Below are 27,912 nucleotides of genomic sequence, written 5' to 3' on the forward strand. Positions count from 1 at the left end.
GAGTCCAGGGAAGAAAGGTGGCGACACGTTCTAGGATGATACCAGCAGGGACGGACTCAAGATCATTTAGGACTTAACATGCGCTGGGCATCGCTGCTTCTTTGATTTTTTGATTTTCCTCCTATATCACTGGTCATTTCTTTTGGGTCTTTGTCAGGCTCATTTCCTCTGCTCTTCTCCAAATAGTGGGGCTCCTCTGGATTCTTACCTAGGTTCTCTTCTCTCTTTCCTCCAAAGCTGTTCCCCGGGAGAGCCCATAATTCCTCCACCCCATCTAGATATTGCTGACATCCGCACGTACGTCTCCAGGTTAGGTTTCTCCTCTTAGCATCCGGCTTATACTTCCGACTGTCCACGAGACAGTCTCACTTGGAAGCTCCACAGGCCTAAATATTCTCTTGTGGACCCTGTTCCCCAGTCAACCTGCTTCTCACCTGTGCTCCCCACCTCAGATTGCGGCAGCCCCACCGACCCCCCTGCCCAAGCCAAAACCCCAGGCGTGGTACTTGACCCCTTCTCCCTTATCTCAGTCACTTCTGGATCACCTCATCCTGTGGATCCTATTTCTCTCTCCAAATTCTCCACTTCTCCCCATCCCCCCGCCATAATACTAATTTAGGCCTCGATCATCTTTTACTTATGGTCTTGGTACTGGTCTCCCTGCCTCCAGTTACATCCCCTTCCAATCCATTTTCCACACTGAGGACAGAATTTTCCTTCTAAAACATGATGGTATCAGTTCCTGCTCAAAGCCATTCACTTCCTTGTCATTTTTCTGAGGATAAAATTCCAACTCTGGGCCATGAGCTAAGGCCCCTGTGGCTGCACTTTTGTGAGTTCAGTGCGTGAGCCTGCAGGACCCTGAGCCCCCTCATCTGTGCGTGGGGATCACGACAGCACCTCCCTCACAGAGCGTGTATGTGGAGCACCCGGGGGCACGTATGGCACCCAGGATGGTGTCTGACAGGTGGTCCAGGCTCGGGAGCCGAGGTGGTTTCCCACTGATCTTCAGAAACAGGCACAGCCTGTGCCTCAGAAGAGACCGCTGTTCTGAACGGCTGCCAGGAAGGTGAGGACAGAGCTCTCGTTCCTCTCTATCAAACCCCACTTTATGTCCAATGACAGCGCTTCATGGGGAGGATTACAGCTCATTTTTCTGTTTCTTCTCTCATGAGCGCCCATGGAGGTCTCCCACTCGTGTAGTAATCTGCAGATGGTGCTGAGGTGCGTTTCTCTGGAAAACCTTTCCAGCTGCCCCAGGGAGGGTGTTGACAGGTCGCGGCTCTGGCGCCCCCTGGGAGGATCCACATGCCCTGTGACCCACCAGGCCGTTCCATCCTCACTCGCTCACCCACATACTCTGTTCCAGCTCACCTACTTTCCCCACCTCCCCCTCGCAGCTCAGGCCCCCTCTCCTTCTGCAGGCAAACTGCACGCTGCTTCTTTCATTTCTATCCTCTTCAGCTGATGAAAGTGGACCCCAGCGTTTTCTAATCTGATCGCATCACCCTGAATAAATCGTCCAGGCAGGTTTCCAGCCTCCCAGAGTACGATGACTTTTCTCCTCAGTTTATTTCTGTGACTCCCGGAACCCTTCGTGGACCACAGCTGCAAATATGATCCTCCACGCATGACCGTGGAATCTTTACAACACAGTCAGGTCAATGTCTCCGATTCAGAGACATTCAAGCACGTGGTGCATGTCCTCCTCCCGGGACCTTTGGGTTTATATTCTGAAGGACCCTGGGACTCTAAATACAGGATTCTTGCCACAGTAAACACCATCAGTGGTACTCAGAACTACGTTATCTATAAGACTGTAGAATCTTGAAATAATTATACTGAGGATTTGTCTCAGCTGTTTAACTCGAAGATCTTTATTTTCGTTTTCTTTTTAGACAAAGTTCTTATGAGAATCACAGAGGAAAGATCACACACAAATCACATTTTCCCCTCAATAGCAAAAATACAGATTCAATAAATTTTAAAAAATCAGTTATTAGTGACCAGATAGCTGGGAAAATGCTCCCGGGGTGTTTCTGGTCTACTATAGAATTTTCTAAAGCAATCAGAGAAATGCTGCCTATCTTGGCTGAATTATTTCCCACCATGAGAAGAAGAGCTTGAGGACACGGAGCAAGCTGATTTCAGAACATTGGCAGTAAGTGGCTTTGAAGGAAAGCGGGCGGGCGCACAGTGGAGCAGCGCCCCCTGCTGCCCCCGAGGCAGTGGACACGGAAGCACATCCAGGAAGTGCCGGCTCATTGACCCACTCATGTCTTCACCAGCCAGACCTCATTGCGACGTCCGTAGGGCTTCATGGGAGGGTCATACCCAGTGCAGAAGTAGATGTCACTCCGGTAAGTGGCTGTGCCCTCCAGGGCCGTGCGCAGCTGGGCAGCGTGGGCTATGTAGTCGGCTTCCTTGGCGTAACCACCGAACTGCCTGAGGATACAAGAGCAAGGGGATGGTTAGGAAAGGACACGGTCTCTGAGAGAGGGGGAAGTCCCTCCCTCCTCTTATTATGACAAGCATGCTATAGTGGCAAGACTGCGGATCGGCCACTTCCTAGATGGGCACATTTGACCTCTCTCACTCTCAGATCTTCATTTGTAAAATTGAGATATGTTCTTTTTTCCCTTCATGGTTGTTGTGAGCATTAAATACAATAATGGATGTGAAAAACGCTAACGCAGAGCCTGAAACAGTAGTCCCGTCCTAAATGTGAGCTTCCCTCTCTGAAATTTCCCAAAGAGATGCCTTCGCCTTTTTCTCTAGCTCCCTCTGCTGGCCGGCCGGGCCGTCCTCTTCTCTGCCTCTCTGTCTCCAGCTGGGGAAGGAGGAGGAAAAGGGGAGTCGGGGTGGAGCTGCAGCTACTGTTCCTCCCACAGCAGAGCAGTTCTAAGGAGTGAGCCCGTCAGAGCACTGACAAGTAGCAGCTTTGTTAAAAAGCAGAGCCACCAAAGGCAGGGACCCGAGGAAGTCTTGGGAGGGCCCTTGGGCAAGCTTTACGCATGCCGCAAATAAAGAAATCACTTTTAATAAATCTTTTCTTCTGCTTAAATCATGAAAGCCTTCTTTTTCTAGTAAGTAAAGAGGCTTTTCCTAAATCAGGCTTTTCTCTTGGTGACAGAGGTGGGGACAGAGAAGCAATACAGCTTGTCTTTTCAAGATTAGTATTTGCTCCTTACGTCATCTGCCTATGCTCCAAAATTCATCCTGTGGCTTACCCTAAATACACCACTCCAAACGTGGGGGTGTATTCAAATCTTTATTAGAGTCAAATACATCCCCATTTCTAATGAGCGCTATGACTCAAAAGTCTGAATCTGCACCAGGCCACGATTAGGCCAAATCCAGGATCTTCGGTGGGTCCTCTTGACTCATGCTTTGCTCCTTTAAAGTGGTGAGTCATGCTCAGCAAGCGTTCAGCACATTGATTACAGGGTTACTGATGTGAAAACGCCCATCTCTCAGGCATTGATTACTCTACTGTCTAGAAAATAGCTACAGAACACGACAGAGCTGAGACCAATTTGGAATAGAGGCGGCTTGGTGCTTCAAGTTTATCAAAGAAAGATTATAAAGCAGATGAAGAAAGTTGAGCTCTAGCTTCACTGAGGCTCAAATGAGAGGAAACTGGATAAGGAGACAGAGAATGAACATTAAGGAAGAATTGTGCTGGCAATAAAAGCCTGCACGACACTGGAATTATTTTCGAAGAGTGGCTATAGACTGAGAACCCCGCCTGAAACAAATTCAACGCTGGACGTGGGAGCAGGTGCCGAGGGCTTTCTGCAGCCCCTTCTCGTGCTGTGACACTACACTATTCTCTGTGAAAATGCATAAGGCTGGCTCTTTAAGCTACCGGATTTGGGAGACTTCCAAAGGAGTGGTCCTCACATCTTCATTCATCAGTTGGAGGCAAAATGTTATGTGCTCAGATCCTACCTCTGCCACTTTTGAGCTCATGGTCTTGGGAAAATGCTTTAATTTCTCTAGCTTCAGGTCCTTCATCTGTTAAACTGGGAGGAGAAGATCCATCTCAGAAGGCTGTTGTGAAGATTGAAGAGGAAAAGACTGTGCAAACTGCGCAGCCCAGTGTCTGTCACGCAGTGAGCTCACAACAAACAGGAGCGTTTATTGTTACTGTGCAATTTGCTCAGAACAGCCACTCAATTCCCCGACTCCGGAGGTGAGGGACGTGGTGGTAATCTAAGGGATTACCATGAGCCCAGGAAGAGAGCCCAACAATAAAGAACTGGCTCAATGAGCAAGCTCATCTTCTCAGTTCTACTCTCAAAACCTGATTTAACCTTGTAACCCCACACCCCAGCCCTCTGCTTCTTCCTTTGTCCTACTTTTTCTTTCTTTCTTTTCTTTTCTTTCTTTCTTTCTCTCTTTCTCTTTCTCTCTCTTTCTTTCTATTCTTATCAGTACTCAGCACCTTCTAACATACTATATATTTATTGATTGTGCTCACTGTGTATGGTCTGAGTCCCCTGGTAGAATACAGGCTCCATGAGGACAGGTATCTTTGTCACTTTTTGTCCACTGTGTATCCTGAGCACCGAACACAGTGCCTGACACTCATTAGACCCTTGGCTGAGTGAACAATTCTGGGATAAACGATTAAATTTACTGTCTTCAGGGTGGTAGGCCTGCCTCCATAGTCACTCATTCATACAACGAGATCTGAGACACATACCAAGTGGACAGTGGTGGGAATTCAAACAGGGAAAGGGAGTTGACTGGCGCCACATTGGGAAGGGCCTTGAATGCCATACTAAGGACTCTGAACCTGATCCTAGATGTGAAGGTGGACTTACAAAGGGGTTTTAAGGTAAGGGATCAACATGATCACATTGCATTTTGGAGAGAGTCCTCTGGTGGCAGTGGAGGGACGGGGGAAATGGAGTCACTGGAGCCCAGGAACAGCCAAGTGTGAGATGACAAAGGCCTGAATAAAGGCAAATTTGAAAGGGGACTGGATGTGGAGGGGAAGTCGGGGTGGGGGCGGTGTCAATGGTTCTCCAAGGCTTCCAGTTAAGTCTCTGGAGGGAAACCGATGCCACTAACAGAATAGGGATCCCAGGCTGAAGAGTTCCTTTGGCAAGGAGGGGTGTGGGGGGTTAATAATTTGGTTTCTGGGTACAGTGATAGGAAGGTGCTTCTGCGAAGGTGCAACAATTATTGTGTACCTACGTGTGTGTTGGGCACTGTGACAAGCTCCTTAGACTTGGGAAAGAACTGGACTCAGAGATCTTGATTTGGGAAACAGATGGGTCTAGTGACAGATATGTGGGAGCCACCAGTGAGTCGGTACTGGCTATAATCATGGCAGGAGGGAGACGAGGCCTAGACGGCGAGTACACCGAGGGTCAGTAGGTTGCTCTTGGGAATCCTAGTCCCCAAGTGGTGGCAGAGGGAGAGGACTTGGCAGGGGCCACGGAGAAGGAGTTGTCTGAAAAGTACAAGGAGACCCGGCAGAGAGTGACAGGGAGAATGTCATCATTCGGGGATTCTTGAATTCATTACCGGAAAGAAAAACCCAACTTTGTATATTATTCCCAGGCTGACCGAGATACTGGAAATGAGGACACAGATTTTCCTATTGCTTCAGCATGGAAACATTCTACTAGAAAACAAGCAAAGCCGGGTGTGCTATGCAACAGACATGTGTGTTCTCCTCACTACAGATGGAACCAGCTCACCCTCACCCCGAGCCGAGAACTGCAGAAATAAGCCAGGAAACCAAAGGCTCCCGGGCACACAGCCCTGACACATGAAGGAAGCCCAGACCTGGCACCTCAGCTTGTGTTCATGGACCGGCCGCCTCATTCCCCCTGCTGATCCTCCAAGCCGTGCAAGGAGCATAACCACACAGTGCCCACAGCCCTCCAGATGCGCCAGTTAAGGAATGCTATAAAGTGCTTTGAGCGCCTCAAAGGAAATAAACATGAAATCTATACATTATTTTTGTAAGCCTGTCAACAAGTCTCTAAGTGTCCATCTTCAAAGGAGCCCTCCTGCAGGGCACTGTATTTCATCTCACCCAACGTCAGAGCTCAGTATTCCGAACAAAGAATTGGGTGACCGTAGGAATCATGGAAGGACGCACATGCCCAGGACTCCAGAAACACAAAAGGAACTGATTAAAAGGGTCTGGATGAGTTAGGGGAGGTGGGAGGAGATACCGCAGGCGTCACTGAGGTGGAGGAGCAGATGGAGGCTTTGGTCCAAGGAGGCAAAAAATCATAATGAGTTATTTTCAGGGAGTAGCTGGTGCAGGCACCCAGCGAGCCAGAAAGAGAAATGGAATGACTCTGAGCCTGACCAGCCAGCTGGGCCTAAAACTTTAACAATCAACAAGTCAACCCAAATTTGGGGAGGATCTGCATGAATCTCTGTGCTAGGCCAAGGAAGTCTAAGACTAGGAGCTGATAATTTCATGTCAACAGGAAAGAAGCTTAACGCCATAAGGTATTTCATTCAGTCAGTCGAAACCACGCTTACTGAGGGGAGCATCACTGAGCACAAAACACCAGCTGGGCACCACAGAGCTGCAGAGAGGATAAAGATGGCTTTCTCCCCTCTCGAGGTCTAACGGTAGTGGTCAGGATGGAAACACATAAAGATTGTACAGGGCCAAGGAAGCACTAGAATGGAAGCAGAAGGTGCGAACGGAACACGCTGGGGATGGGGAATAGAGAATGAGTGGTTCTGGCTTAGAACGGAAAGGGAAGGCGTAACGGAGGATGTGATATTAAGCAATTATTTATTGAGCGTCTCTTCTGGCAACGAGCAACACAACAAAAATTCCTGTCCTTACAGTTTCCAGTGAGCAGAGACTGGGGAGGGGGTCTGAGAGGAGCTGGGTGGATGCGAGTGAAGGTGTGGAAGTGGATGTTCATGTGTGTGTGAGTGTGCGTGAGGGGGGCGCTGGGAGGTGCGGGTGGGACGCCCTGAGATCAGGCGGACACTCGGAATGGGGCTACTTTGTGAAGGGCCATGTTGTAAATGCCACGACAAGGCATTTTTACTTCGTTCCACTGCCTGGTTAAACATTTGAGGACCCCTTCTCATTTACGACTGGCTTGGGCATTGGTCCCGACCCCAGTGTGAGCCCGAGGCCTACAACCAGAGCTGAGCAGAAGCAGTGCGATCGACTGGTCTTGTGCTTTAGGGCTGGCGGTGATCAAAGGACGACTTAGAAGGGGCAGAGGTGGAAGAACCAGAAACAAGCAGGAGCCCACAGGAATAGTTCAGGCAGGAAGTGATGAGGACTGTGGCAGTGCAGATGGAAGGGAAGGCACAGCGAGGAGGTGACTAGGGCTTGGCCAATAACTGATGTGGAAGGTGAAGGAGTCAGGATGACATTGGAACAGGATGGGTAGGAGGATAGAAGGGACCTGTAGGAAGACAGAACACAGGGGATCAGATTTGGGGCAGAAATCTGAGTTCTACTTTGGACCCACTGATTTGGGAGGCACCTGAGGAGGTTTGTGGGGAGCTGGAAATCTGAGGCTGGAGCCTGAGAGAGAAGGCAGCATCAGCCATGTTGAAGTGGGCTCACCCCCCAGAAGCGGTGACTGAAGCCCCTTCAAGTACCAGTTTGTAAAAGACTGGTTGTTGGGGGAAAGGAATGGTGATGAACTAGGTTTTAGAAACAGAATCTTATCACTGGCAGGGCAGGGCTCTCAGAGGTGAAGTGGCTTAAACATCAGAGGTGCTCCATAAACATCTGTCAAATGGAACCGAACTTCCCACTTAGTACAAACGTTACATTGTATAATCGTCACATGTCTGTCCAGATGGTGCTTGAATTCCTCCAGGGCAAGGACTTCAGTACCTCATCATCTGTCCCTTCTACTGTAGATACTTTCTGCCAGAACATTTTTATTTTTGAGTAGAAATACGCTTCCCTGTAATTTCAATCCACAGATATCACTTCTTATATCTGGAACGACACAACCCTGAAATATCAGGAATAAGTGAATTCTGAATAGTGAGTTTTTGAGTGAATGAGTGAACGTGTAAATGGCCTCACCTTAGTCTCCACATAGAGTCTGATGAATGAAAAGACATTCAAGGGAGTTGGACAGAGGTCAGGTTGGAGAATGACCAATGAAAGGGTGACAGTTGAAGCTATGGGAGGGGACCAAGGTCTTTAGGGAGAAAAGCAAAAAAAACAGAAGTGCAGGGAAGGCATGGCCAAGACTTTCATTCGTTTATTGAGTCAGCAACTTTCTTCTTTCTTTTTGTGAGGATGATTGTTGCCAATCTTCCTCTTTTTGCTTGAGGAAGATTGCCGCTGAGCTAACATCCACGCCAATCTTCCTCCATTTTATGTGGGATGCCGCCACAATGTGGCTTGATGAGCAGTGCCAGGTCCATGACCGGGATCTGAACCTGCAAACCTCAGGCCGCCGAAGCAGAGCACGTGAACTTGACCACTACGCCACCAGGCTGGCCCCTATTCACTAACTTTTAATTGAGCACATATTAGAGAAGAGCCAGAGGCCCTGCCGTGAAGAACACTCCAGTGAGGGAGAAGACAATAAATGAATGAAAAGAGAGGTACATAAGGCAGGTGATGATAAGAGATGTGAAGGAAAACAAAGCAGGGCAAAGGAGGAGAGACGGAGGGATGCTGTTTTCCATAGAATGGTCAGGTGAGGCCCCTTGGAATTGAAGCGAGAAAGCCTGGGTGTTGAGCAGGCCAAACCTCCTGGGGTTACAGATGGGTGGTGGAATTATGTAGGAACTGGGCCAACGCTGGTCTGTAGCTCTCCCTAAGCGGTAATACGGGAACACCCTAGCGGCTTAGCAGCTGGACCCTTTCTTCCAAACTTCTCTTCCTCTAGGCGGAACTTCCCAAGCTGCTAGCGGCCTCAGTCAGGGCCTGGTCATTTAGAGAGAGAAACAAAATCAGCAACCCTAGGTGCCTCACAGCTCACAAAGTTCTGTCATACGCATAACTTCAGTGACCCCTGACAACAACGCATCATAAGTGCTATTTTTGGTTTTTTTTGAGGTAGATTAGCCCTGAGCTAACATCTGCTGCCAATCCTCTTCTTTTTGCTGAGGAAGACTGGCCCCGAGCTAACATCCGTGCCCATCTTCCTCTACTCTATATGTGGGACACCTGCCACAGCATGGCTTGCCAAGCAGTGCCATGTCCACACCCGGGATCTGAAGTGGCGAACTCTGGGCCGCTGAAGCAGGACGTGCGAACTTAACCACTGTGCCACCGGACCGGCCCCATAAGCATTATTTTATAGATGAGAAAACTGAAGCTCACAAAGCCCAAAGTTATAAAACTCATCATCCTTAGAGTTGAGGTTTGAAGTCAAGGGTATCTGCAGTAGCTTGATTTTTTTTTGCTGTTAATTCTAGTAAAATTTTATCTAATTCTCCAAGGGAGGTGAAGTCAAGAAGAGAAGAGTCGGCTAACATTTACCGAGTGTCTAGCTAATGTCTAGCATAGTACAGGCATTTACAGATGGCATATTTCATCCTCACAACAATCCTTTGAGTTAGGTACTCTCACCCCCATCTTACAGATGAGGAAACTGAGGCATGGAGAGGCTCCGTAACATGCCACAGGTCCTGGGGCCATTAGGTGGTAGAGCTGAGATGGGAGCACAGGTCACCCTGACAATGAACTCCTCGTTTCCAACTCTTTTCTTTATACTCAGACATTTCATTAAAACCATGAAAGTTCCATTAAAACCTTCCAGCCTCTCCCACTGCTGGTCTCTGCTGAAGCCAGTGTTGACCTGCGCTGAGGAGGCCCAGCTCTGACCTATGGGCTTTATGGAACACAGAGGGAGGACAGTGGTCTGCGATGTGGCCACTCATTTAAGTGCGAGCAAAATTCTATTTCCTCGTGTGAATACTAAAACGATTCTGACAGTGTTATTTTTCATAGCCTTCTATTCATTTAAAAAGTACTTATATACTGCTAATAAATGTATAATCCTTTTGTGGACATCCCTTCAGAAGGTCATAAAAAAGGAAGTCTGAATTAAGGACCCAAGGCTTTCCTTTTAGAATTAATTTTGTATCTAAGGCACTCACTGTGTATCTGAAATAGTACTTTTGCCTTCTACCACCTCATTAACTCGGCCTTCCACAGTAAGGTACTTTTAAATGACATCTGACTGTGCAGTGACACCAAGTGGGTAGTTGAGGAATGACCACATGCTAACTTAGGACCATACGTTAGGTTAAAAAAAAATTCACTGAGCCAGGCTAGCTACCATATTTGTCACTTTCATCTGTTTAGGTTTCAGAGAATTAAAAGGAAACTTCCACAGACCTAGCTTTCATAGTACTGTTTAAAGAAATACCCTTTCTCACCATAAGGAACCAGGGTTCCTTGGAGAAAAGGTTAATTCCAGCTCTAGAGCAAGAAATGGCAAGATGTGCTTGAAACATCTTGTCACACCAGAAAGCAAGGAAGCCACAGACCACCAGGGTCATGTCAAAAGACTAAGAAACCAACTTGAGGAGTCTCCCACTAGCCAAAGATGGGACAATTTGAGCATCAATACGAATAATAACTGCAAAGAACTGAAACACATCAATTCTGTTTAAATTCCTATGTTTATATTGATACTCAAAAAACAGAGATCAACACTACCTCCCCTTTGGACGATGTTAAGCAATGAAACCATTATTCTGAAAACTGATAAATAAAGAGAAGGTATCTTGCCTTTTCTCTCTGACTCTATCTCAGGGAAGCCAAATAGTAGACGAGGGGAAGTTTCTCTTTATGGAAGTATTCTAGCTAATAAACGAAGAAGGAAAAATAGAGAACATTATTTTACAACCTCTAATGAAACAAGGCATCTGGGTCCTGGCATCTACAGTCACCAGCATCACAAAAACAGACGCAAGCAAATGTTATGAGCCCCTACTTGAGGTACGCAACACCATCTATGAAATATCCTTGCTCAAAACTCAAACTTGAATCCGATCATCCCCCTTCTTCCAACTACTAATTTACAGGCAATACAGGGGCAGAGGCACCTGATAAAATGCACATAAAGGCAATCAGCAAAATTCAGAAAACAATAGGACAAATGACCCATAAATGGCAAGGAAAAATGAGAAGGCGCGGCGGTGAGAAAAGCTACAGGTTAATAAAGGCTTAAAAGATGCACCAACCAATTGCAATGGATGGATCTTATTTGGATTCAGATTCAAAAAAACTGTAAAAACAAATTATGAGATAACAGGAGAAATTAGAACCCTGGATATTTTATGTTATTATAACATTAACAAATTGCTGTTAAAATTTTGGGAGTAATAAGATATTATGATTGCATTTTTAAAAAGTCTTCAGTAGTCACACTGAAATATCTATGAATGAAATAACACGTCTTGAATTCGTCTAAAGATAACCCAGGGTAGGGTACACATGACACAAAGTTGGCCTTGAGTTAATCATCTTTGAAGGTGCGTGATGCACACATAGGGCTTCAATATCTTACATTCTCTCTATGTTTTCCTAAGTTTGAAATTTCCATACTAAAAAGTTAAAGACAAAAGAAAGAAATTGTACCAACTCCTGGGTCTGGTAAAACAAATGGTCAGAAGCTAATCTCATCTGCTTGAAGCCTTATGTGACTTGATTTATCATGTCAACCTCACTCCTTACGAAGTAAGAAGGGGCAGAGGGAAAGAGTAATTTCTGAACCCTACTACAAGTCATAAACATTAAGTAATTTGTAAACAGTATCTTAGTAAATACTGAAAGATACTCTTTATCAATAATCCCTATGATGCAGGTGTTATTACCAGCACTTAACAGATGGGGAAACTAAGTCTTGAAGAGGCTGAGTAACTTCCCAAGCATCATCCTGGGATGCAAACCAAAATAGACTGGTTCCTTATATTATGCCAGGCTGCCTCCCAAGACACAGGAAAGAGGATGGAAAAGATGGAGCAGGAACTAGGGTGAGACAGCAGAGACACAGGTGCAAGATCTGAGGAGGCGCTCACTCGGTGCCCATCCTGCGCTTGGACAACTGTGAGACTGAGTGCCTCCCTAAATTTTGCACCATAGGTGCCTTGCTTCCCCACCCTAGTCCCTGCCCTGGGAAAAGATACTCTTTACTTTGCTTTCTCTGCAGCCTCTGCAGTGAAGGCTGGAAAATCTGAATAAGGACCGGAATCCTTATTCAGGCTAGCTGCCTGGCTGCAGTACACTCTCTGTCCTCTGGGGTGCCCTATGTCACCTGGCCCAGGACTGCCCGGCCCAGGGCAGCCAGGGTCACATTCTCAGCATTAGTGTTAGCTCCAGAGGAAGCTGCACCCTCAGGTGCAGAGATGGAGCAGGGCAGCCACATGACTAAGTCTGGAAGCCTCTGGAAGTGGACAGAAGCTGTCTGTGCAATATTTGTATATTTCTTTTTCATGAGGTTGTTCTAGAACAGAACTGACCCCCCCACCATGGTTACTACCAGTGAAGCTCCTGGTCTCTGTCTGCACATGGTTCAGTGCCCGTCACCCAGTAGGATTTTAACAAATGGGGAGTCACTGATGATCTAGAAGAGACCTGGCTTCTGAGGGGAGGTTGGGGCCCAAAGAATAAAAACGTGCAACCCTCTGCACCTGTTATTCTCTGCAGTCAAGCGAACAGGACCCCAAAGGAGGCCTTGGAAACAGGACTAGAATGATAATAGGATGCGCGTGGGCTCTGCTCTAAGGACCACAGACCATGAATAACTAAGGGGGTGGCCATCCAGCTCCAGCAAACACTCCCTGCCCTTCTGGCATTCAAGGGGAAAGTGGGGTAAGAAGGAGGTAACCCTGGGCCTTTATGCTCCCCATGTATTCATGGCCCCAAACTACAGCCTGATTTAGACATTCTCTGAGGCTCCCAGAACCCTGTGGCGGCTAATACAGGTGCTCAGCTCAAGCTGAGGTTAAACTCTCTGTGTCCAGGTCAATCTGGCCACTGGCAAAGGCATTTACTCAGATACAATGCAAATATCTGTGTGCTGTAGGCTGAAGACGTCAAAGTGAGAAATTGTCAGCTCTCAGTATTTCTTACTTCATCAACAATACAAATTTAGAAAGAGAAATTAAGGAAACAATCCTATTTAAAATTGCATCAAAAAGAATAAAATATCTAGGAATAAATTTAACCAAGGAAGTTAAAGACTTGTACTGGAAACCATAAGACGATGATGAAAGACATTGGAGAAGACACAAATAAATGGGAGGATATTCCACACTCATGGATGGGAAGAATCAATATTGTGAAAATGTCCATACTACCCAAGCAATCTACAGATTCGATGCAATCCTTACCAAAATTTCAGTGAAGTTGTTCACAGAAACAGAAAACAACCCTAAAATTTGTGTGGAACCAAATAGCCCAAATAGCCAAAGCAGTCTTGAGAAGAAGAACAAAGCTGGAGGCATCATGCTTCCTGATTTCAAACTGTATTACAAAGCCATCGTAATCAAAACAGTATGGTATGGGCATAAAACAGACACACAGATCAGTGGAACAGAGTAGAGAGTCCAGAGATAAACCCAAACATATAGGGTCAATTAATTCACGACAAAGGAGCCAAGAATACACAATGGGGAAAGGACAGTCTCTTCAATAATGGTATTGGGAAAACTGGACAGCCACATGTGAAAGATTGAAATTGGACCACTATCTTACACCATGTACAAAAATCAACTCAAACTGGATTAAAGATTTGAACATAAGTGAAACCACAAAATCCCTAGAAGAAAACATAGGGCATAAGCTCCTTGACACAGGTCTTGGCAATGATTTTTTGGATTTGACACCAAAAACAAAGGCAACAGAAGCAAAAATAGGGGGCAGGCCCGGCGGCACAGTGGTTAAGTTCTCAGGTTCCGCTTTGGCAGCCTAGGGTTCACGGGTTCAGATCCTTAGTGTGGACCTATGCACTGCTTGTCAAGCCATGCTGTGGCACGAGTCCCACATATAAAGTAGAGGAAGATGTGCACAGATGTTAGCTCAGGGCCAGTCTTCCTCAGCAAAAAGAGGAGGACTGGTAGCAGATGTTAGCTCAGGGCTAATCTTCCTCAAAAAAAAAAAAGCAAAAATAAACAAGTGGGACTATGCCAAAGTAAAAAGCTTTGCACAGGAAAGGAAACTATCAACAAAATGGAAAGGAAACGTACTGAATGGGAGAAAATATTTGCAAATCATATATCTGAGAAGAGGTTAATACCCAAAAATATACAAAGAACTCACACAACTCAACAGCAAAAAAGCCAAACAATCCAATGAAAAAATGGGCAGAGGGCCAACCCGGCAGCATAGTGGTTAAGTTTATGAGCTCTGCTTCAGCAGCCTGGGGTTCGTGGGTTTAGATCCCAGGCGTGGACCTACACACTGCTCATCAAGCCATGCTATGGTGGCATCCCACCTACAAAATAGAGGAAGACTGGCACAGATGTTAGCTCAGGGCCAATCTTCCTCACCAAAAAAACACAAAAAACAAAAAACTGGGCAGAGGATCTGAATACACATTTTTCCAAAGAGCATGTACAACTGGCCAACAGGTACATGAAAAGTGCTCAACATCGCTAATCATCAGGGAAATGCAAATCAAAACCACAATGAGATATCATGTCATACCTGTTACAAAGGTTATTATCAAAAAGACAAGAAATAACGAGTGTTGGTAAGGATGTGGGGAAAAGGGAACTCTTGTGCACTGTTGGTGGGAATGTAAATTGGTGCAGCCATTGTGGAAAACAATATGGAAAGTCCTCAAAAAACTGAAACTAGACGGGCCGGCTCTGTGGCTGAGTGGTTAAGTTCACATGCTCCACTGCGGTGGCCCAGGGTTCGGATCCTGGGTGTGCACATTGCACCGCTCATCAGGCCACATTGAGGTGGCATCCCACATCCCACAACTAGAAGGACATGCAACTAAGATATACAACTGTGTACGGGGAGGTTTGGGGAGATAAAGCAGAAAAAAAAAAAAAAGATTGGCAACAGTTGTTAGCCCAGGTGCCAATCTTTGAAAAAAAAAAAAATTGAAACTAGAACTATTATATGATCCAGCAATTCCACTTCTGGGAATATGTCCAAAGAAAAGAAATCACTATCTTGAAGAGATTTCTGCACCCCATGTTCATGGCAACATTATTTACCATAGCCAAGATGTGGAAACAGCCTAAGTGTCTATTGACAGGTGAATGATAAAGAAGACGTGGTATATATATACACAATGGAATATTACTCGGCCATAAAAAAGAAGGAAAATTTGCCACTTGCAACAACATGGATGGACCTTGAGGGCATTATGCTAAGTGAAATAAGTCAGAGAAAGATAAATACCATATTTTCCCACTTATATGTGGAATTAAAAAAACACTGAACTCATAGATACAGAGAACAGACTGGTGGTTGCCAGAGGCAGCAGGGTGGGAGGAGTGGGAGGGGGGAGAAATGGGTGGAGGTGGTCAAAAGGTACAAAATTCCAGCTACAAGATAAATTAGTTCTGGGGATGTAATGTACAGCAAGGTGATTATAGTTAACAGTACTGTAGCGTAGATTTGAAAGTTACTAAAAGAATAGATCTTAAACGTTCTCATCTCAAATAAAAAAAAATTTGTAATATGTCAGGTGATGGATGTTAACTAAACTTATTGTGGTCATCATTTCATAATATACACATACATCAAAACATTATGTTTTACACCTTAAATACAATGTTATATGTCAATTATATCTCGATAAAACTGGAAGAATATCAATATAATGCAAATGCTCCCTGCAGGTATCAAGGAGCAGTGTGGAAATCAAGTGCTACCCCCGGATGCTTGAAGAATTGTCTCCTTACGTGGAATAGACAGTGATGCCTTCTCTCTCTTCGATTTTCACGCTGTCATCACTGGGAACTGGCGGGTTGCTCTGAAACTGGTTTGGAATCCGGAACCAGACTTTCAATTTCTTCTGTAGAGAACCATCTTCACCGGGGAACACGGCAAAGGAAATGGGAACTGTCATCCCCATCCCAATTCCTGAAAACATAAGAACCCACAGAGCGAGATGGGTATTAGAGACAGGATTTTAAGAAAATAATCTGAAACATGGAAAAGGCTATAGGTAATAGGATATTCACTGCAGCAGAATTTATAATTGTGAAAAACTGGGTGCCATTTAATGTCCAAAATAGGAATATGTCCAAGTAAATTACAGGCATATGATGCAATATAATGCAACTATTAATAATTATGCTAAGAAGACCATTTACCAACAGTGGGAAATAATTATGAAATAAGTAACAGAAGCAGGATATATAATTGCACAAACACTATGACTACATTTAAAAAGTCTATTAAAAAGTCCTAAAGAAATACATTCAAAACACAACAATGACTGTAACAAAAAAGATGGATTGGGGTGCTGTTTTGTTATTTTCAAGATTTTCTTTAATCAGTTTTATAATTTTTATACATATTTTCTTCTTAAAAAATGTTACGACAGTGTTAAGGAGGAAAAGATTTCTTCTTGACCTCCTACTGGTTGACTTATTATCCAAAGTCTGATTATTCTGGTCCTAGTAAATGTTACTAAGGTTAATACCAGTTGCTAACTTTCTAAATTATCAGCTTGAGAAATATCCTAAAAATTAAGCATGACATCTCTTTTTCACCTTACTTTCTGACCCATTTTGGGTTTGCAGTGATTCCAAAGTACAGGCCAAATTAGAGAGCTTATGAGTTAAATTCATATTTAAATATGGTTTACACGCTAACCGGTATGCTGAAACTTCAGGCCTATTATTTTAAAAATAGGGAGGAACCCATCACAGACTGCCACATCTTTAAGAGTGGGACCGCCTAAGAATTCTCAGACCCCTTGTTTGCCAGAACAGAGCGGGGACCTGCCACGCTCGGTGCTCACTGAGCCTCAGTACACTATAGACTCTGAGCTACCAGGGGGCTCTTGAGATTGCCAAACTGGGTGTGGAGGTCTCAAGTCAGAGGCTGGCCTCACCCTGCGGCTTGGCAGGCTGTGGGCACACTTCACCCAGTCAACCCATCCAAAGACACCATAAGCGCTGTAGAGTTAAAAAACCCAGAGCATATGTCTCCACAACTGAGCGAGAAGCATGAACTCAGTGACACGGAGCAGGGATACCATGAAGTGAGGGGCAGGCTGGGATGGCGCCAGCGCAGTCTCCCCAGAGATTCCTTGCTCACGCAGCACAGCAAGTTCATGAGCCACTGAACCAGGTAGGGACAGGTGTCCTGTGACCCCTCCCCTGTGTTTTCTTCTGATGAAGTGAGAGCACACAAGCCTCGCCTCTGAGACCAGAGCCACATCCTTCAGGGGGACTCACCCTTGTCATTGGTGCCTCCCACATACTTCACGACTTTGGGCATTGCTTCTCGTAGAGCCTCATCCACAGGCTTATCTGTCACTTCCACTGTGGCAAATTTCCCGCCTTCACAGGCCCTTTCCTCGTAGGAGACTTCTTCCTAGAGACAGGGATACAGAGCGCTTCAGAGATATAAAGCAGCAACACACGACGACTCTAGAAGCAGTAATAGTCCAGTTACAAGAGACACAAACTGCTAAGGAATTTTCCATAATGAGCCTGGGTATGCAGACAGCGTGGAAGAGACAGGCTTCAGCAGAAAGGGCTATGAGAAATAGATTCTGGCGGGCCGGCCCGGTCGCCTAGTGGTTAAGTTCCCACGCTCTGCTTTGGCAGCCCAGGGTTCACCGGTTCAGAGCCTGGGTGCAGACCTACATACTGCCCATCAAGCCATGCTGACGTGGCCTCTGACATAGAAGAACCAGAAGGACCTACAACAAGGATATATAACTATGTATGGGGGTTTGGGGAGGAAAAAAAAAAGAGGAAGATTGGTAACAGATGTTAGCTCCGGGCCAATCTTCCTCTATTATTTTATTTATTAAAAATAAATTTAAAAAATGCCCAGTCTTAAAAAAAAAAAAGAAAAGATAGATTCTGGGATATTTTTTACAGCTATAGAGACACCAGAAAAAACTTCATATAATCAATATTCTCAGAGAGACAGGAGGAGATATTGCGTCCCAAACCACTCAGAACATCTGCAGAATGCTACAAAAATAGAATGGTCAGAGATCAAAGAGCTCTTGGAAATTAAAAATATTATAGAAATGAAAAATTTGGTAGAAAGGTTGGAAGGTAAAGTTGAAGGAAATCTTCCAGAAAGTCAAGTAAAAAGGCAAAGAAGTAGAAAACGGAAAAGAAAATCAGAGGATCAAGCCAGGAGAGCCAACATCTGAATAACAGGAGATCCAGAAAAAGAGAAGAAGAAAAAATTGGAAAGAAGCAAACAAAGAAATAGAACAACAATCCCACAAAACTTTAAGGCTCCAAGGTTAGCCTCATTCCAGGAGCAGGGCTGCAGGTCAAGAAGGATCAGAGTGGTTCTGTTCACACTGTACTCCCAGATGCGATTCTTCTCAACTCACATCACTAAACCACACCCCTGACTCCCTGAAAGCCCGGTGGTCTAGTGGTTAAGATTTGGTGCTCTCACCGCCGCAGCCGGGGTTCACCTCCCAGTCAGGAAACCACACCACCCGTCTGTCGCTTGTCCTACTGTGGCGGCTGCATGTTGCTGTGATGCTGAAAGCTCTGCCACTGGTATTTCAAATACCAGCAGGGTCACCCATGGTGGACAGGGTTCAGTGGAGCTTCCAGACTAGACAGACTAGGAAGAAGGACCTGGCCACCCACTTCCGGAAAAACTGGCACTGAAAACCCCATGAATAACAGTGGAGCATTGTCTGACACAGCACAGGAAGGTGAGAGGGTGGTACAAAAAGACCGGGTGAGGTGCTGCTCTGCAGGGTTGCTAGGAGTCAGAATCTAGTCTACTTGACAGCACTGACGACCAACAAAACTCCCCTGGATGCCCAGCTCCACTGTCACTTCCCACACATCCTTCCTCCCTGGCAGTGGTCCTCTGCCACCATGACGCTCTGCACTGAGTCTCTGTCCTAAGGCCAGAACCCTTTCCCACAGCAGCTCTCCTTCACACCCTCCTCCTGGTTGCCATTTGATGCCTCACATGACATGATTTTGTATTCCTGAACATTTTGCACGGCAGCATTTTCCAAACTCTGAAAATTGCAATCCATAACAAGAAATACATTTTTACAACATGTCCTATCATGAACATACACACGATCGAAACAAAGTTTCACAAAAGAACACTTTACCTTTCTGGATGTGGCATATTTTGATACTTGCTTTCTTTCTATCCTGTTTACTTCTATTCTCCTCCAGTGATTTTTTTTTTTTTTTGCTGAAGAAGATTCACCCTGAACTAACATCCACTGCCAATCTTCCTTTTTGTATGTGAGCTGCTGCCACAGCATGGCCACTAGTAGATGAGCAGAGTAGGTCTGCACCTGGGAACTGAACCTGGGCTGCCAAAGTGGAACGTGTAGAACTTAACCACTAGGCCACAGGGGCTGGCCCTCTACTCCAGTGAATTTTATTCTATTCCACTAAAAGCAGAGAAACTTGTTCTATATTGCTTTTACTATCTGGTAATGGAATGTTAGTGCAGTTTGAAAAATCTTCTATAAAGTCTTTGTGGACAGGAATTATACCACAGAGCTTTATATGTCAGGTGCTCAACAGATATTTACTGACTGATTAAGGAGCTGCCTCTCCTACTAATAATTATGAAAAACACACATGATGGAGGACCTGGCTGCCCCCAGCTGGTCAAACAGGCTTTCCTATGACATCCTAGACTGAAGAGTCTCATCTCCCAAGGGGACATAATGAATCTCTGGAGGCGGGCAGGCCTGCGGGACTGTGAGTGGCCTGTATAGGCTAAAAAAGTACACTTAATATTATAATTTTATATTTATAATGCAAAAATACCTATTGTTTTTGTAACACCAAATTAAAGAAAGTCATGAGAAAGGAGCCAGGGAAATCTGAAAGCAGAGCCTGGGTGCCAGCTTCACAAACTTCCCTTCACATGGGGGAGGGGGAGCCGCTCCAGACTGAGAATCAAGAGTTTGCACATCGGCCTTGACCTTGGGGCGCTGTGCCTACTGATTCTGAGGACAGCAGTGAGGCCCTCCCCATGGTGAGCCTGACGCTTCCAAAGAGCCTTCAGTGGCAAACTGTGTTATGTAAACTCGGGATGTTTTCCTCTTTCTGGCCCTGTCTGTCACCATAGGGACTAGACTCCCCCTTCATTTGAGGTCCCACTGAGTCTTGCCACTTATAATCTTTCACATTCCAGAAATGCCACTCTGTGAATCACAGAATTTCAGCCTGAAAGTGGTTTAAACGTTCACCCAACGAAACGAATTTTACCAAAGAGGAAATGAAGCACCAGAGACGTCAAGTTGCCTAAGACCACACAGCTACTAAATGGTGAGACTGGGACCAGAATTCAAATCCCAACTCTAGTAGTCTCATGCTTCTCACAAGACTCTGTGCTGCCACGGGGTGGGGGGGGGGTGGGGGTGGGGGGGGAAGTGAGCAGTTTTGAAGCTCACTCTTTAGCTGTTGAGTTAGTTCTTTCTAACAGATATCTGTATGCCCATGTCAAACTCAGAACAGCAGCATCAGAAGTCATTTAACGCTCCTTCTCTTACACGTGGAGAAACCAATGACAAGCTCTCACTGGAGAAACAGCTGGCCCGCTCTTTGTTCTTTCTTTCCTTCTTTAATTCATTCAACCAACAACCATGGCGCATCTATCATGTGCTGAGCACTGTGCCAGATGCTATGATGCAGAGACGGAAGGCATGGTCTCTGACGTCCCGAGAGGCGTGGTCTCACAGAAGTAGCCAGGGAAACAGGTCACAATCTGCTGATTTGTTTAAGGGGATGAGAGTGCCAGGCAGTGTGGGAACACAGAAAAGGACTACTTAGGTGAGTTGCGGGGCACGGGTGCGTGAGTTTACGTGTTTAGTTAGGTCAAGCTGACTTTGAGGTGCTTATAGATGATCTGACTGGACATTCAGTCACGGATGCATCGATTCACTGATAAACTGAAAACCTCTGTCCGGTGCTTCAGATTTGGAGATTAATATGATATGGGCAGTCTAGTTGGGTGGTAAGAAGAACTACCTAGTTATTATAAGATGTAGCAAATGCTCTGATAGTGTAGGGGAGGCAATTCCAGGTTGCGGGCACCACAGGGGTAAAGAGAAGAGTTGAAGAACAGTATGATGATGGCAAAGAGTACACATGGTTCATTACACCTGGAGAAAAGACTGTCAAGCAGGATGTGCAAGAGATGAGGCCAGAGATTCTGGCAGGGACCAGACCCCTGAAGAACTCGTAGGCTGTCATAGGGAGCTGGATTTTGTAAGCATTAGTCCTGTGATGGTGATCTGACAGCAAGTCAGTTTCATCTACCCCAAATGAGTTCAACTGACTTTTGTGATCTAAATACAAGATTCCACAAGGATGTCTGAGTCTTAAATCTGAGGAGTCCCAGAGCAGAAGAGAGTTCTGGGGAATGGTGTAGGAGATTTGTACTCTCAGCCTGTTCCCCAGGTAGAAAGTCCAGAGCAAAGAAGGAAAGGCTGCCAAGAAGAGAGTCCAGCTTGATTCAGAGAGCCAAGGGCCCCAGCATCCTCTAAGGCTTAACTCAACTCTCCCTCCTCCTCCTGAGTGGTCCTTTCTAAATATGAACTCCAAAGGCAGGCAACTCTAGAGCTGGAAGGGCCTTACATATCCATTGGTTCATCTGCCTCCTATTGCAGATGAGCAAACTGTCCACGGTGCAGTTGGACACATGGTCTGAGCTCAGCAGGAGCCTGGACCAGGGATGTAAATTGGGGAGTTACCGCAATGGGTAACTAAAGCTGTGAATGAAGCTGACACCGCCCAGGGAACATATACGGGGAATTCTGTATAAATCTAATCATGTTAATAAATCTCCTGCCTAAAAGCCTTCATTCACCAAGTCTCAACCTATCCCAGATGGTCCAGGGATCACCTAGCTTCTACCTACCTTGCCAGCCACACCCAGAGCACCTCCTCACTGGCCTGCTATTTCCCTCAATGCCTTGGTCCTGCCTCAGGGCCTCTGCACCTGCCTCTTCCGCTGCCTGGAGTATTCATTCCTTTCCCGTCTCTGCCTGATGAACTCCTACTTACCCAACAGGTCCCAACCTAAAAGTCGCTTCCTCAGAGAGAACGCTATTTGAAAACAGATTCCCCGTGATATTTCTTACAGGCCCTTGTACTTTCGCAACACAATAGTTACTGTCATTATAATTGAATAACAATATTATTAACCTCCATCTGCAAGCATAAGCCCCATGGGGTCAGGGACTGTCTGTATCGTTGACCACTGTACCTCTTAGCATCTAGTAGCTACCTTGCATGTAGTAGGCATTGTATGAGTATTTGTGGGAAAGGAGGCTGCAGAGTAAAACCTGGCTTTACTCTAATGACAAGGAAGACAATAGCCCTAGCTGGGTGGGGGGATGAGAAGCTCGTCCAATTATGTCTATCCTGGAGAAGAGCTGGGTCACAAGGTATTAAGGCGGTTCTACGGCAGGTACCACCTCTTTTCACAGCATCCATGTCCATAACCTCTCATTTGAACCACCGGATCACTGTGAAAATTTAGGTTTGAGAGATGGATAATATAAAACTATCCTAATTCTCCAGGGAGCTGAATTTAAATAGAATTCTCTCTATTTCTGCAGAAAATAAAGTACCTAAGTTAATACTGTTAACACATTTGATTCTTCTAATTTAATGTCTTTAGTGTGTCTCCTTGTTACGTAGACCATAATAACAGCGCTCCCTGCCCTGTGTCCTCTGCCTCCTGCTCCCAGCCAGTTACTAGATGAGGATTTGGGCGTGTGGCCACAAACACCAATTTTCAGTGGGAACCCTGATCAAGTTCAAGTTCAAGTCCCATGCAGAGATCTTGCAAGAATGCCTCTTGCTACGGGATTTGCAAGGTCCTCTAAAAGGTCTGTTTGTTTCCTTGCCACCTTACGTGGTGGGTGTACATGTTGATTTTGGAAGCCGACCTTCTCATTGTAAGAAAATATTAATAATAACAATCAACCTGAGTACTTTCTACGTGTGAGGCATTATTTTAAACATTTTTACGTGGATTCATTTCTTCAATCCCTCCAACCACCCCATGAAGAAGCTGGTGTTTTTATCTTCAACTTCCGATGAGACTGGAGCACAAGAGGTGAATAATGTGCCCAAATTACAGTGAGCAGGTGGTGGAGCCGGGATCCAAACCCAGGCGGTGGGTCCTAACCAACGTGCGCAGGCTGGAAACAAATACCATAAAGATGTCAGTTATTAACATCGGTCCTGCTATGAACAGCCACAAGACCCAGCCAATCCGACACGGAGAGCTGTGTGTTCCCCTCCCTCCCCAAACAATGCAGAAGGCACCTGATAAGGCTCGCCGCAGCCTGGGCCTCCCCACCAGGTGCCTGGAATCAGTTCTGAACATCTGGTGACCCTGAACCCGAGCTACATGGGCCATGCTGAGTGCCAGCCCTCTGGCCAGGAAAGTGGACAGCGGCTTCTGACTCACACTCTTTCCAGGGGACAGAGAGAACTTCAGGGAGAGGCTCTTCAAGATAAAAACACCCTGAATGTGTATATTAAAAAAAAGGTTCATAAGTATCTTTAAATATCTAATTAATTGTCACATAGGCACTGTCATTCTCATCTTACAGTTGAGGGATTTCAGGGTTCCGAGCGGTTGGGAGGTTAAGTAGCTTACCCCAAACTACCTGTGGCATAGTTACCATGCTCACCCAAGTGTTGGGTATTTTACTGAACTCCTAATTGGTTATCTCACTTGAACTTCAGAACAATCTTCTAAGACATGAATTGTTATTTTCTCTCATGATTAGCTTCAGAGAGGTTAAGTAAGTCACCCATGATGCACAGCTAGTAAGAGTGGAGCTGAGCTAAGTTCTGACATAATATTACTACATTTCTAGGGTGCATTCGTTGATAAAGCATTTTCAGGTTTTTAAAAAATTTAATATTTATAGTAACTCTGGGAGTAGATATGAAGGATATTTTTATATATTCTACAGCTGCAGAAACTGAGGTTCTTTCAGGTTAAATGATTTGTTTCAGCCTGGTAACAATATCCCATGTGGCCCCATATTCCCATCAAATGTTGAGGGAAGATGCATTTAGCCCTGGAGGCAAAGTCACTGGCAGGTGGCACTGTATCAGTAAGGGTCTAATGGGAAACAGAAACTACCAGAGTATTTTGCACAAAGGCACACTGGTTCAAGAAAGTGATTTCATAGATAATAAAAGGGCTGAGATGCCAAACGGGACAGTGAGGCAACCTAGAGGTCAGGAAGTGCCCTCAGAGAGATGGAGGGAGGTGCATTGGTTCCTCCAGCTCAGATCCCTGGGTCACCTGGTGGGAGCTAGAACCATGGTGGCCTATGTGGCGAGAGCTGGAGCACAGAGAAGCTCTTGGTGCCAGAGACCTGACAGGGCAGAGGTGAGGGAGACACACCCTGCTGCTCCCTTCCTCCCATCCTCCTATCTCCTACTAGTGCCTCCCACCGGCAAACCTCGCTGGGAGCCAGCTACCAGTGGAGCCTGGGGAACAGGTGACAGGGGGGCCCCACTCCACCCTGAGACACAGAGAGCAGAGCATGGGCGAGGAAGGGATCTGAGGGCAACCAGGCAGCAGACCAGCCCAGACCCTCAGCCTGCATTCGCAGTTGTCGTTAAGACTCTCAGCCTGCATCCCAAATGGTCCTTAAGCGCAAAAGACTAAGTGAGCTGATTCCACCGCAGAAAGGAAAGCTCTCTGGAGCAGTCAATAACACGCAGATTCTTAAGTGTCAGGGCCAACAGGGACCCTAGAGGTCACCAGGCCGAGTGCACAGACTGGCATGCGCACAGACACGATGTGGCCACAGATGGATCCTTTGTTTGGCCTGCAGTGTTTACAAACATTTGTAGTCTGTTGCCAACAGTTCAAATTGACATTGTTGCCCCACTCAGAATCCCAGCCTCATCCCTAACATCCCTCTTCCTTCCTCCCCTTCCCAGCACTGCTCACCCTCTGACACCTGATACGTTTGACTTACTCTGTTCACTGGCCACTAAAACATAAGCTCCAGGAGCACAGGGATAGCTGTCAGTTTTGGCCACTGTTCATCCCCATTGCCTGTAAGAGTGCCTGGCACACAGTTGGCACTCAACAAATAGTTATTTGTTGAACGAGTTAATTTTAAATTGAGAGATTTCACATGAAGATTCTGGATTGTTGGTTTTCCTTAAAAATGTGGCAACCCTGGTTTACATCATTTCCTGACAACTGCCTGGAGTTGCCCTTTGTAGACGGGGACCTGAGCTCTCCCTGCCATTTGCCTCAGTCCCCACCTTGCCTTACTGTTTGAAACAGCCAGCTTCACTCATTTCCAGTCCCCGCCTGGCTGCTTGGAGGCAGCTGAACATGTCACCTTTGATCAGGGCTAAACTCCTCGGTCCCCACAGCTGAGGAAAGCGAGATACGGACAGATGAAGAGATAGATCCGGCTTGAAGAGTCCGGACTAGAGTCTAGCTGAGGGCTTTTGTGTGTGCATCACTGTACGAGGTCTGGGAACTTGGCCCCCAGACAACACAGCCCTTTAAGAGATGAGGCACTGAATTGGGAGCTAAGAATACAGCCACGAAGTGCACAAAGTACCTGCCCATGGGGAGATTATAATTAGTGACAGACTCCTTGTTTTCAGGGCACAGTCCAATTTGCCTGCATTAGCACTGCTGTAAATCTGGGGGAATGGAGCGACTGTGCTCTCCTCACTCATCCTGTATTCTAGGCACCCAACTCTCGGAGTTCCATTGGCCAACAAAGCATTTTACAGCTCTGGGCCTTTGCACCTGCTCTCCTCTTTTCCGCGTACTCCTACACATCCCTGAGGACACGCTGAAAGCACTTCTCTGCGAAGGCCCCATCCTTATCCCCTGGCAGCATGGCCTGCTCCTTCCCCTGTGCTCCCTGCCCTGCACTTTCACCTCTATGCAGCACAGATCTTGTTCCTTTATACTCAGCTCTCCACTAGTTGGGAGTTTCTTAAGGATAGTACTTTTCCAGTCTTTTCTGCAACCAAGGGTCTCTCAGCAGACACACGTTCAGAATGTTTGGAATGTTTAAGTGGAGGAATGCGCTCCCCAGGCGCTGTCCATGCCGCCCCGAGCTGGGCTTCTCCCTTCCCATCCACCTCTCCTCTCCGTCCCTGCTGCTCCCAGCACAGCCCTGGGCCCGGCCGCACCAGCCCGCCCCCTTCCCGCCCTCCCGAGCCCAGCGCTGGGCATGGACACACGACAGCGCCCAGGCCCGGCCCGCCTGCCGCCCAGAACCCGCCGCAGCCCCGGCGGGCCTACCTTGTCCCCTTTGCTCAAGACCTGCCACGGCCACGTCTCTACGCTCCCGAACAGCGAGTTCTTGATCACGCCCAACATGATGCCGGCGCAGCGCTCCGGACACACCGGCGGACTCGGGGTGGCAGGGACGCGGGGTGGCAGGGACGCGGGGGCCAGGGACGCGGGGTGGCAGGGACGCGGGGGCCAGGGACGCGGGCGGGCGGCTCCGGCTCCGCCCCGCGGAACAGCTCTCGGGGGCGGGGCTTGCCGCGCGGCCGCGGGACTGGCGGGAAGGGCCGCGCTCCGCCTCCGCTCCCGCCCCCGCCCCCGCCTCCGCCGGGCTGCCCTTCAGGGCTCTGCGGAAGGAGCGGGTCTGCGGGCCCACAGGTCTCCGGCCGTCCTCCGCCGGCCCCTCCTTTACTGAGTGTAACTTGCTCGCGGGGAGCCTGGAAACAGATTCTCCCCGAATAGGACTTAGGCAGCGGTGGTGAATTTCCTGCCCGCCCAGCCCCCGCTCTGTTCTGTCCGCCGCCGAGTCCGATCTCAGGACCTGGGCGCCGAATTTAGCCGCCTCCAGATTCCTCGAGTGCTTGTCTGGGCTGCACCCTAAGGCTCTGGCCCAGGGTCACAGTCTTTGTAGCCCCCCGCCGCCCGTAGAGACACCTGACTGCCGCCTCTCCACCCACGGAGACCCTAGCCCCCGGCCCTGACCCCTACCTCTCATCTGGACGATTGAAAACGCGTCTTAGCCAGTCTTCTACTTACCACTTCCTTTCAGTCACAGATGCCACGTTAATTTTCCAAAGCGCGGCTTTGCTCATTCACTTTTTCTGTTGAAAACCTAACCAATTTTGTTACCGTTTATTGAATGCCTGCTCTTCTTGCCAAGTGTTTTACAAATATTATCTCTGCTCCTCACACCGCTAAACATAAATATTTTATATAGTCATTTTACAAAAGAGGAACCTGAAGTTCAAACTAATTGACTTTCCCAAGGTCAAAAACCAGTGTGCAGGTTGGCCAGGATTAGAATCCGTGGCTGTGGTGTGAATGTCCATAATGCCTTTATTGTACCCTGTCACCCCGTTTCCAGATCTACGTGTGCCCTCTGTATGTTTCTCCTCCTGTGCTACTGTTGCCTCCGTCAGGACATCTTCCCCTTCTAACTCACTCCTCGAAATTTAACTTCTCCTAAGGTATAACTTTCATTGTATCTCCAGGAACACTGTGGGGTCCTTCTGTTTGAACTCGGGTGCCATTTTACTTATTCAGAAGTTCTGCCTGTATGATTCTTTATGAAGGTTTAACCCACTGGTTACACTGTCGTGTGAAATTGTTAGTATGATTTGTGCGGGCTGCTCTGAACCGATGCTGAGGGGCCTCCTGCTGCGTCTGCATCTTGAGAGAGAGGACCTTGAACCTGAGCCACGCCGTAGGAATCAATAATGGTGATACTGATGACCTCTAGTTTTACAACAGATATTAACTTTATTAACTATGTATAAAAAAGATTT

The 27,912-nt window shown here is 46.8% G+C and overlaps 1 protein-coding gene across 1 annotated transcript; it reads right to left on the minus strand.

Moving 5' to 3' along the window:
• Positions 1-1,848: 1,848 nt before the first annotated feature.
• On the minus strand, positions 1,849-26,710 carry HEBP1 (heme binding protein 1). Its single transcript, XM_044775159.2, has 4 exons — positions 26,420-26,710; positions 17,365-17,503; positions 15,859-16,039; positions 1,849-2,445 (listed from the first exon to the last, which is right to left on the minus strand). The coding sequence occupies exons 1-4, from the start codon at positions 26,495-26,497 to the stop codon at positions 2,274-2,276; spliced, it is 570 nt and encodes a 189-aa protein (XP_044631094.1). The 5' UTR covers positions 26,498-26,710; the 3' UTR covers positions 1,849-2,273.
• Between the last annotated feature and the right edge of the window lie 1,202 nt (positions 26,711-27,912).

Source organism: Equus asinus, chromosome 22, assembly GCF_041296235.1.
Source record: "Equus asinus isolate D_3611 breed Donkey chromosome 22, EquAss-T2T_v2, whole genome shotgun sequence".
NCBI classification, from domain to species: Eukaryota; Metazoa; Chordata; class Mammalia; order Perissodactyla; family Equidae; genus Equus; species Equus asinus.